The sequence below is a fragment of the Lytechinus pictus genome, chromosome 15, assembly GCF_037042905.1.
Source record: "Lytechinus pictus isolate F3 Inbred chromosome 15, Lp3.0, whole genome shotgun sequence".
NCBI lineage: Eukaryota > Metazoa > Echinodermata > Echinoidea > Temnopleuroida > Toxopneustidae > Lytechinus > Lytechinus pictus.
In genome coordinates, this window is record NC_087259.1 from 7538871 (window position 1) to 7550914 (window position 12044).

A 12044-nucleotide genomic window follows, 5' to 3' on the forward strand; every position below is an offset into this window, starting at 1 on the left:
CCAAAAAAAAAAAAAAAAAGGTCTTCAATCACAAATGAAGGATTTCGTACCAGAAAAAAAATTGACAAGCAAAAAAAAAAAAAAAAAAAGTCTTCAAGCTCGTCAGGGGTGGCAATAAAGATATTCAAGCTCGTCAGGGGGGGGGGCAGGGATACGTCCTTTGCATGGGTTGTGGCTCGTCAGAGGGGGCAGACTGCCCCCTCTGCCCCCCCCCCCCCCCCGTAGGTACGCTAGTGATCGGTGGGGATCACTGATTTGTAGTACATGACACTGGGCCCCTTATAACACGAAGGTTATTGATTAATTTTTAATTTGAAAGAGCCATTTCTATTGGTTCCCAGTCAGTCTGCTGAACAAAATGCACATACAACGATGATCTTGATAGGCCATTTCATTTAGCGATTAATCGCTATAATCTTTGTGTTATACGGGCCCTAGATCAGTGGCGTGGATCGAGTGAAAAGTAATATAGGCCTATATGGAAACATAATGATACTGAAAATGAAATTGGCGTTGTATATCTTAAGGATGTCTTTTTAAAACTTTTTGGAAGACCAAAATTTAGCCAAGCCTAAACTATAATGAACCGATACATTTGAGAGGTGCGACAGCATACGAGTAGCTTGATTTGATTTATTTCTTCTGCATTCATAAAATCATCATAATTCATTTTTCATTACATAACAAATATACTGTTTATACATTAAATAACAAATATACATAACAAAGATACTGTTTTTGGCATGAATCATAGAGAAAAAAATATGGACTAAATAAAATGTCATTCTACACAATAATTATGATCTACTTCCTGACTACCGCATAGTTTGTGAACTCCATGCATGGAGATTCTTTTTTTAATAAGAGCGCCGGCCGTAACCAGTTAAAGGGATGGTCCGGGCTGAAAATATTTATATCTTACTATACATAGAGTAGAATTCACTGAGCAAAATGCCGAAAATTTCATCAAAATCGGATAACAAATAATAAAGTTATTGAAGTTTAAAGTTTAGCAATATTTTGGGAAAACAGTCGTCATGAATATTCATTAGGTGGGTCGATGATGTCCCATCTCCACTTTCCGTTTTCTTATGTTATTACATAAAATCATAATTTTTTCATTATTTCATACTTGGGCGAATAATATGTTTCCCTTATAGTTAAATAAGTTGCAGCAATAAATATCTAATGCACTAAATCAGTTGTCAATCCAATTTTTCTAGTTCTTGGAGGAAAAAATTGAATAAACCTAGGACTAATTTCATATAATAAAATACGAAAGAACAAGTGGAGATGTGACATCATCAGCCCACCTAATGAATATTCATGACGACTGTTTTCACAAAATATTGCTAAACTTTAAAATTCAATAACTTTGTTATTTGTTATCCGATTTCGATGAAATTTTCGGCATTTTGCTCAGTGAATTCTACTCTATTTATTAAGCTATAAATACTTTCAGCCCGGACCATCCCTTGAGCCTTGAGCCCTTGATACCAATCGAGTAGATCACGTCTTGTCGGTCGGATCGTCGAGGTCCGAATACTCTCATGTCGGGCTGTCTAGACCCCGTGTACGTACGTAGGCAGATTAAAGAAACGTCGACGCTAGCTGCCAGTTCCATCGTTTTTGAAGGAGTTCTAACTAGGTTAGGTTGATATTGTAACACATCATGATGGGAGATTAACAATCGAATACGATATTTTTCCATCTCTCTGTGCCCGTCAACTAAACAGCCGAGTGGCATCATGAAGAACACCGTGTCATCCCTTCTTTGTTGTGCCTTTGCCTTCTTGTTGTGTGAAGAAATTGCATCTGGAACAGGAAACGTCGATAAAAAGGCTCGCAGGTAAACAGATTACCACAGTCAGAAATAGCTTTTGTTTGGGCCCTAAACGAAAATTTGCAGTCTCTATTTAGATCCCTCACTGCACTCTGTGTAGGACTCGGAGTGAGAATGAAACAAATTGAAAGTAATGGCTGCTCAATTGCGTAAGGAATAAGACCTAACGACAACGTTACGCCGTTCCGAAAAAGTAGATCAAAATGTGCGTTCCTAAACAAGAATCCTATCTTCTTTGACTCCAGTTTTGAAAAAAAAATTAAGAATTAGGGCCTCGGGTCTAAAGACTCTACGTAAGAGGCGGTGGGTGTGGGCACTCACACGTATTGCGAGGTTAGTATTAGTAATACTAACCTTGCACCATGCCGTGAACCATCATAACCTTGTTCATTGAATGAGTGCCGTGAACTGCGTTTGGCAGTGGATTTCTAACTAGTATGGTTGGAACTACCCCTTATCGACCATCTAATCTTCTAAGCATCGTATCTGCGAAAATATTCATCAATTTTACCCAGTTTTCGTCTCATTTTGTGCAGAAAATTGAGCAGATCAGATTCCCATGTTTCGCTCGGCGACTCCGATTCAACCCGCATATATATCGACGAACAACGAATACGACGATTTTACATTTGCTCATTTGCACCCGTCTTTTGAAACCGACCACCCGCGATACACTAAGTTTACGGCCGATTTTTGTCGCGGTGGCGAAATATTTTTATTCTTCCAAATCAGTTCTATGATGTCAACATGCTAAATGATCGTCTCACTACTTCCACTGCGAGCTCCGGCACATGATTCGACGGATATTTGTTCTAAAGCCGTTTCCTATCGGATTTCTTGGTTTTTCAGCGGGGTTTGGGTCTGGTCAATACAATTTTTATTAATTCTACTAAATTTTTACTTTTTGTTGCTTCTTTTTTTCTCGTAAAATCGATTCTTACCGTTTCTATGGACACTGCGCCTACTCTCCCGCGCGTATCGTTTGTAATACGCAATAATTTTAACGCGCGTAAGGTGGTCGGTTTCAAAAGAGGTGGTCGATATGTGGTAGTCTCACCATACTAGTAGTAGTGGGACGCGCGTGCTGCGATCCCACTTCTCGGGGGTGTTTCATGACAGTTGTCAGCACTGACTAAATTGTCGGTGCTGACAATTTCAGTGAAATCCTTGGTTTTGATTGGCTGTGAGGCACTTGCCTCTGACTGTTACTATGGTAACTGTCGGAGAAAGCCAACTTGTCAGTGCTGACAACTTTCATGAAACGCTCCCCAGGTGTCTACAACACACGTCTTATAAGGCTTGATTTTTCTGTGCGCGGCGGCATGTAATGAACCCTTGAGTGGGTGTGGGTAGCCAGGACTCCTGGAAGCTGGCAAGAGATTAAACAAGTCAAAGTTAGAATTGAGATTAAAGTCATTCCAACTCCACTGACGTTCTTATTAATCTCCACGGAACCAGGGAAGGCATCCACGGATTTTAAGGCAATAATTTGCTTTACAAATGTAGCATTTTTGGTCAATAAGAGAAAAGCTCTCAATACAGTCCTATGTAAAAATATGCTGTACAAAAGACTTTATGCGTAGCAGTCTTTAAAAAATGTGGAGCAAATTGCGATGCGATACCAGGAAAATTATTCCCTGCATGCCACTGCAGTACGCGCACCATTCTTTTTTAAATTGATGCGCAATGTGGGTAGCTTTAGGACCTGCATAGATTTAAAAAAGGATCACTTTCCATTTAATTTCTTAGACTTGGTGAACACTGAAGATCTACCTTGTACAGCATACTGATTAAGATATGCTTGACAAGATGAAGTCTCTAGTATGCTATGCTATTCTAATTGTACTTTCCATTTATATATTAGGGTTAGGTTTACTTGGGGTAGCTGTCACAAAAGGTACTCTTACCCAGTCGGGTAATAAATAAATTCACATGGCATCATAGCATTCATGATGAGCATTTTTCGAGAGAAAGATTTTTTTTTTTATGCAAACGCTCATTGAAACAGGTGTGTTGTCAGAATGGAGGACCTGAGCTGAATAATTTGAAATTACAAATTAACACATCCATAGCAGAGACCTGCATGTATAATATGAACTTTATTATTCTGTTAAAGATTAAATGGTGACGAAAACTGTTTCCTTGTCATTCCCAGACTGTTATAGATGATTGTAGTGTCAAATGATCTGATAAAATTAACCTGTACTGTTGTGTCACAAAGATCCACACTAGTTAAACCTTATTACTTTAGACCACAAAGTTTGTATTAGATCTGAGTTCAGAACAAACCTCTGCCCCCCCCCCCCCCCAAAGAAAAAAACAGGTGTTATACTGAATATTAAGTGATGATTTTGAATGACCTTCTGACTACATGTTTCACAACAAGATGGAAAAATAGTCATTAACAAATAACAATAACATAAGCAGATTTGTCAAAATAAAAATCCTGTATATTTAGTACCCTTGTTACTTTTGAGAAGGGACTCTTTATATGCTCAGTGGCAGTACCGTAGTCTTTCATGGATTGGCAGATCTTTTTATTTTCACTGAGAAATGCATCAATGAAAATATCGATCTTGCAGACTAACTACCCTTTCACACATTAAAAAAATGGGTAATTTGAATGATGATTCCAGTGGAAAATAAGGCTAATGATGAATTTTTTAGCATATTTGTGAAACCAAATAAGAATCAAAAAAGCTAATCACACTCCAAATTCAAATTCTACTGCGTAGGTGAATTCCTGTTAAGTTTCACTCAAACTACGGTACAAATTTTCTGTGTGAAAGGTCTGATGATTCTTAAGGCGAATTGCAATCATTACAATGATGATTCAAGATTCATGTGTGAAAAGGTCCTTACTAACTTTCTTGAAATTGCTTAAAAGTTATACTTTGTTGTGTTAATATCAAGTTTCTTGAGTTTGTAAATTCTTTTTCATGTTTCCCACAGGGATGAGGTTCTGGAAATGTTTGGTCATGCATATGATTCCTACATGGTAAGTTGTTGTTTACTTTTACATGTATTTCACTTTCACAGTTCACTCATATAAAAAAGTAAGGCTCTTCTACTACAATTCTGCAATTTGATTGGATATAAAAAAATTAGCATAGCAAGTTTTATGAAACCAGTACCTGCCAGGACTGTCCTGGTTTAAGTATGGAACTAACGACCAACACCAGATAGGAAAACGAATCGTACCATGAAAAGTTGAGAATTCAAATCCTAATCTTTATTATAGTGAGAAAGAAGTTAAGTCTACTGTACACCATTGTGAATGGAAAGTGCAAAGATGTCTCAGCATATGTCCATGTTTTATTCTCTCTCTCCTATAGACATATGCCTATCCAGCGGATGAATTGATGCCACTCAGCTGTAAAGGTCGGGTCAGAGGTCGCGAGCCAAATCGTGGGGACGTAGACGATTCACTTGGAAAGTGAGCATATTATAGTTTTGTGAATAATAAAGTGTAGCATGCTATCTCACCAAACTTGAAATTGATAGTAACTTTAATTGATATTTCATGAACTGTACAGTACAAGTATAAAAAAAATCAATGACAATGTTGTTCCAGTGCAATGTTTTTTTTATGTGTGCTTTGTTTTGTTTTACTCTTATTTTAATACTTTTTTTTTTTTTTTTTCTTTTCTCATTTGGTTTGTCTGTGTGTGTTTTATTTTGTCTGAAGCTGCTGAAATATACGCAATATTCCACACCTTATGAGGGGATTTTATATTTAAATGTATATTATTCATGACAAAATATGCCCAATGCTTTTTTTCATTCTTGTAATATGAGCAGAAAGTCATCAATCTTTAAAACTCTTCGTATACAGTGGCACTTGATTATCTGCTCTTTATAATGAATGAACCACACCTCAAAATATGTTGTTATGATTTTAACCTTTTTTGCTTGTTTTGTTTCAGCTTTTCTCTTACTCTCATAGACACCCTGGATTCTCTGGCTGTCCTTGGGTTGCTGGATGAATTCGAAGATGCCGTTAAGAAGGTCATCGCCGATGTCACCTTCAACACAGACGTCGTGGTGTCTGTATTTGAGACTAACATCAGGGTTGTTGGGTAAGCCGAAAGATGAATCACCACTTGGGGACTGTTTCATAAAACCTGACATAATGACACATTTGCAATAACGGTTAAAAGCTACTGAAATCCTTCTATCTGATTGGCTTGATGATAAATTTGTTATAGAAATTTTGCATTTGTTATTACAACAATTCTTTATGAAATGGGACACAGGTCTAGTAATACCACTTGGTCTAATAATACTTTACATCTAATCCCATTCAATTCAATCCTTCCTTTATTAATCCTTCTTAATCCTGCTTGGTAATCCCATTTAATCTAACCCCATTTGGTCTAGTACCCTATGGTCTAATCCCACTTAGTCTAATCCCTCTTATCTTGGAATTTCATTCATTTGACCATATTACTATTAACTAGGGAAACCCCTCCTTGAACATACTTGGTAATATGATTTGCAGAGTCCACCCCCCCCCCCTCCCAACAAAATGTTACTATAATTCAGTAAAAACAGAAACATCTAACAAGTGTAACACTGAATTTTTCATCAAAGTCTGATGTAAAATTAAGTTCTGACATTTTCAAGTTTCACTTCAGTCACTCTCTACACATCTTGCGAATGAGGGAACTGGTGCTGTCACCCACTCACTACTTTTTACCTGAAATATGAAATATCTTGATTTTCTCATTGTAATATTAATCCAAATTTGATTTATTCCTTAATAATATGTATTAGCCATTATTGTAATTGATGAAAAGTCTCCAAATTTTGTCAAATCTTCAAACACTGAAATATTATATGATTTAGACAATAAAAATGCAAACAATAGTAAAATCATCAAGTCTCTCATTTGCATATATCACCGTTTTGTGGATATTACTGTCCACCCCAACGAAAAGCTTTTATTAAAAAAAAAAATGCCATAAATTTCTTATTTTAAATCTAATTTTGATGCATTGTCAGCATTAGGCTTGTTTGGTTTTTTTTTTTGTTTGTTCAAATCAAATCTTTTTGTTGGGGTGGACTTTACCTTTAAGTTGGATTGCTCTTGTTTCAGTAGAGGTCTCCTTGCTTCCTCGTACTTCGTAATTGAAACACATTCTTAGCTTTTAAATGCAAATATCATCTCTTGTTCTAAATAACAGTGATGTTTTACATACTTGTATATGAGACTTTGTGAATGTTTTCCTTGAACAAATTTCCTTGTTAGTAATCCACACTTTTCAACTTTGCCTTGAATAAATAGTTGAATCTAGTGTAAGCAATTCATGTTGTACATGTAGTTCGTGTGCAAATACATTTTATTTTGGACTGACAGGCGCATGTATTTGGTTTTGTATAGTTTGCTCACCAGTGATGCATATAGGCCTAACCAGGGTGCGACATAAGCACTTGCCTGATTGGGCAAGCAAAATTCTCAGTAGAATGACCAAAATGAGGGTCATTTGGTCATGGCAGGCAAGATAAAATCACTTTGGAAAAAGAAATGCAATAACAAGGTACATCAGTTCATGTCAAAAGAGAAAAAAAAGGTCAATGGTTTATAAAACCGCAATACTTTCTTATGAAGAGGTAAAACTTTTTTTTCAAGGATTTTTCGGGCAAGTGAAAAGGATTTTTAGGCAAGTATATTCCGACTATTTAAAAATTTACTTGCCCAACAGGGCAAGTGCTTCTAAAAAATTATGTAGCACCCTGCTAACTAAACGAATATCAATCTTCATAATAAAGAGTGCGAAGAGAAAATACATTAAGATACCACAAAGTCAATAACCACAACTGATTAGTTACTTATTGGTTAGAAAATGGCGGGTGCTTCGTAAAGCTGTTTGTACGTTACAAACAGGTCTGGTTACGAGTGACTATCCAAATGACAGTGATTCTTTCTTGTGGTAGTTATGTCCACCAAGTTTTCATTGGTGTTGATTTAGCTCTTGAGAAAGGATCACCAGTCGATCAGCTTTAAGAAACACCCACCAGATGACTTTAAAAAAGTAAGATTTCAGAAAATGTGGCCCTCAGCTTAGAAAATATTTTTGGCTCAGACCTTCAGCCCTTTGCTCAGATTATTGTAGACACATAGCATTGTGGCCCAGTGGATTAGTCTGTGGACTTTGAAACAGAGGGTCATGGGATCTAATCCCAGCCATGGCGGGTGGTAAATTCCATGAAAGCATGTGCGCTGTAAGTAATCACGGTCGCCAAGCTTAAGCCGGGGTAACATCCAAGTCCTTTGGAAGTGCCTAGAGACGTTATAATCATAATGTAATATGTAAGAACTGTTTATTATTATTGTTGTTGTTGTTATCATAACTGTAAATGATCGATGCAATCTCGGTGAATCTGTCCTTTTATCAGGGGTCTTCTAGGAGGGCACATTGCGGCCAAAGATCTTCAGGAGCATCGTGGCATCATGGAGTGGTACAAGGATGAACTTCTTCAGATGGCAAAGGAAGTCGGCTACCGTCTTCTCCCGGCCTTCAATACAACTACAGGTGTCCCATATCCAAAGGTGAGGCTTTGATATATATATATATACACCTGTAGATACAGCCAAACCTGTCTATGAAGACCAAAGGGGAACAAAAAGAGCAGTTTTTATGTCTTTATTAAACCGTTTGAACCTTGGATTCTTTCGGACGGTCGTGACCCTCATCCTGAATTAATTGCTGATATCAAGCATCACAACAAAATGAAGAATACATGAGCCTGCACATTTTTCAATGTTTTTTTCTTTGCCACTATGTCTATCATTTACATTCAGCATCATTGTTGACCTTTCAGGTAAACCTCAGGCATGGTCTCGGTAAAGGACGCTCTGAAAGGGACACTTGTACAGCCTGTGCGGGAACTATGCTCCTGGAATTCTCTACTCTGAGTCGACTCTCGGGTGACCCCATCTTTGAGGTGAGACCACAATGCAAATGAGAGAGAGGGAGGATGGAAATGAGAATGAGGAAGAATGACCGTGACATCTATACGGTGACACGACATTTGCTCCAGCGACTGTTGCACCGGGTTTTATTTTGTCTAAGAAATAGGGTTAGGGTTACAATAGGTTTTTATGTTAGGTTAAGGATTAGGTTTAAGATAGAGTACAGTGTTAAATCCAGGGTTGAAGTTGGCCATTCCATTAATGGGTGGAATCTGCTGCAGAGCAATTGTCGCCGGAGCAAATATCAGGGAACCCATCTATACATGTAGGTATAAAGAGAGATAAGACTGAGAAAGTGAGAGGGGGTAAGATTAAAAGGCAGAGAGTGAGAGGGGGTAAGACTAAAAGACAGAAAGTGAGAGGGGGTAAGACTAAAAGACAGAGAGTGAGAGGGGGCAAGACTGAAAGACAGAGAGTGAGAGGGGGTAAGACTAAAAGACAGAGAGTGAGAGGGGGTAAGACTGAAAGACAGACAGAGAGAGAGATAATACTGATAATGAATCTATAGATGATAGAGAGTAAGAAGGGGGGGTGATGTCCATTTAGGAAGAAGGTAAAGCTTGAAAGCACATGTAAGAGATGAGATGGATGGATAGTGAGAGACAGCAAGAGAGATAGTGAGAGAAAAAAAATATTTTAGAAAGTATTATGTGCTTTTAGATATGTTATGTTTTTCTCGAGATTAAAACTCTCCTTATTCATGATCTGCAATATTGAAATTAAAAAAATGTTATTTGATTTCATCTTAAAAAGGGGGATACAAGTTTTCAGATTGAAGTATTGCAGTACTGATATCTGAAACGTTAAAACCCAGATATTATAATCTGCTTTTCCTAAAACTCTCCACAAATCCGAATGATTTATAAAATACACAACAGACACTAGTTTAAGTGATGGGCTTAATTGAACATCTTTCAGTGATTCCGAAGTTGATGCAACGCAAATACACAGGTAGGACTATCGATGTACATGAATGCACAGGACTTGTCAATAAATTTTGACATGTGTTTGCATCTCACCTCTTGAGTTTGGACCAGCTGTTGCTTGTATTCCCAGAGACTGTATATACTCATAGTCTGGCATACTTTAGTGCTTTAGAGTGCTCAACGTGACGGGACGCACTTCCAAAATGTTATTTATTTGACAAAATGCCATCTGTTCCATAAATGAGATGAATATTTTTTTCTCTTGTTTTCTCTTGTTTTTGTTTTATTTTATTCTATTGAAAAGAAAAAAACATGAGGATGCAACATACAACAATTAAAACAATCCTACTCTATCAATACAACTTTTGAAATTGGGTGGGAGGGGGTCAATAACAATAATATTAAATAATAAGGAAAATGATGATAATTATTCTTACTAACTACTACTTCTGCCACTACTACTAAAAATAGTGAAAATGATATTAATCATAATCATCATCAATTCATCAGCATTGTCAACGTTGTCAACATCATCATCATCAACACCATCATCTTCATCAATATCAGTTATTTGTAATAAAAAGAATTATTATTATTTACCCCCTCCTCACATCTTATAAGAGTTGCAATATTTTTTATATCGTTTCCTAATAGGTTTTTTTTTCTCCCTTCTAAATAATCCAGAATAACTTTCCTGGTATCACATAGCAATTTGCTCCATATTTTTTTCTTAAGAAAAAAAAAATGTAATAAAAAGAATAATAATTGATTACCCCCTCCTGACATCTGATAAAAGTTGCAATATTTTTATATCGTTTCCTATTGGTTTTTTTTTTCTCCCTTCTAATAATGTGGAATTACTTTCCTGGTATCACATAGCAATTTGCTCCATATTTTTATCTTACGACTGCTATTACAAAAAATTCACTTGTGTAGCAGATTTTTATGGAGGACTGTACAGAACTTAGTTGTGAGCTTTTTTCCAATGACCAAAAAATAAAATAATGAAATTTGGTTATTCCTGATTATTACCTATACAAGGCATTTTAGCAGATAAATAAAAGTCATATTTCGCTCGCTACTTTCAATCCGAGACCGACGAGGTAAACATTTGCCATGTTGCCCTCCTCGGGCATTGCCCATAGGAATACTGTACAAAACAGGGCAATATTGGCCAGTAGGAGCCGAATTTGATCACTAATTTCAGTATTTGAAAAATCTGGCTACAACCAGTTTATGAACCAACGCATTGTAGATTTCTACGCATTAAGTGTATGTGCGCGCCATGCATGATGCGCGACTGCAAGGTAACAATTTACGTCACAATTGCTTATTAAGGGTTACTTCACTAAGTTTGTGAATAACCTGAAATCAGAAATAGTGATAAGCAAACGGGCCTATAAATTGTTCCAAATAATAGCTTGAACTACACATTGTACAGCTTTAGGTTATAATAATAATATTGACTGGCTCTTCTTTCGGGAAACATCAAATATGTTGCCCTTAAACGAACCATGTTGCCCTCTAAAGACTCGGGCCAATATGATTCTGTTGCGGGCGACGTATTTGATGTTCCCCTCAAGGCCAGTCAGTATTCCTGATTGTTACTGATTTGTTTCAATTTTTCTTTCTCCTGCATCCTGCCTTTCACCTAGTCTACAGACACAGACCTCTTGTTTTCACAATTATCATAGTGCACAATGCAAAGTCTGAAGTAGTGAGACTAGATCCACCATGTACTGTGGCTGGTACAGACAGAGAACTTGGGGTCTAGTCTTCGCTCTAGACATGGTATAATCGGTTGAAGTGTCAAATATGAGTCTGTGGGTGCAGACTACCTCTCACCTTCTAATTCTTTTTTTTTATGTAGGAGAAAGCTAGGAGTGTTATGCAGACCCTGTGGTCCAAGAGGCAGCGTACGAGTAACCTGGTTGGGACTGTCATCAATATCCATACAGGAGACTGGGTTAGAAGAGGTAGGGTCATCACTGCGCTCCCACACCAGGGGGTGTGTGCTGTGGGTTTATTTTCAATTTGCTTAATGCCAGTTCGTCCAATTGCCAACTCGTCTACTACCATTTGGTCTACCATCAGTTCGTCTACTCACCACATGGTCTATTTTCATTTAGTCTAATACCGTTCCGTCTAATAACCAGTTGGTCCAATAGAGTCAATACACTATTTTGTCTATTAAACTGAAGTGTTAAATGTGCAAAATGAATGAAAAGAAACGGGGTATTAGGCCAACTGGTTATTAGACAAAATGGTGATTAGACGAAGTGATGATTGCACCAAATGG

At 37.2% G+C, this 12044-nt stretch overlaps 1 protein-coding gene across 1 annotated transcript in view; it reads left to right on the plus strand.

Moving 5' to 3' along the window:
- Positions 1–1544: 1544 nt before the first annotated feature.
- The window catches only part of LOC129277200 (ER degradation-enhancing alpha-mannosidase-like protein 3), a 34119-nt gene continuing 23619 nt past the window's right edge, over positions 1545–12044 (plus strand). The window contains exons 1-7 of the mRNA XM_064110554.1: positions 1545–1849; positions 4796–4841; positions 5179–5279; positions 5770–5922; positions 8243–8396; positions 8669–8791; positions 11616–11721. Of these exons, the coding sequence (XP_063966624.1) occupies positions 1749–1849; positions 4796–4841; positions 5179–5279; positions 5770–5922; positions 8243–8396; positions 8669–8791; positions 11616–11721 (784 nt within the window). The 5' untranslated portion in view covers positions 1545–1748. The remainder of the gene's footprint in view (positions 1850–4795; positions 4842–5178; positions 5280–5769; positions 5923–8242; positions 8397–8668; positions 8792–11615; positions 11722–12044) is intronic.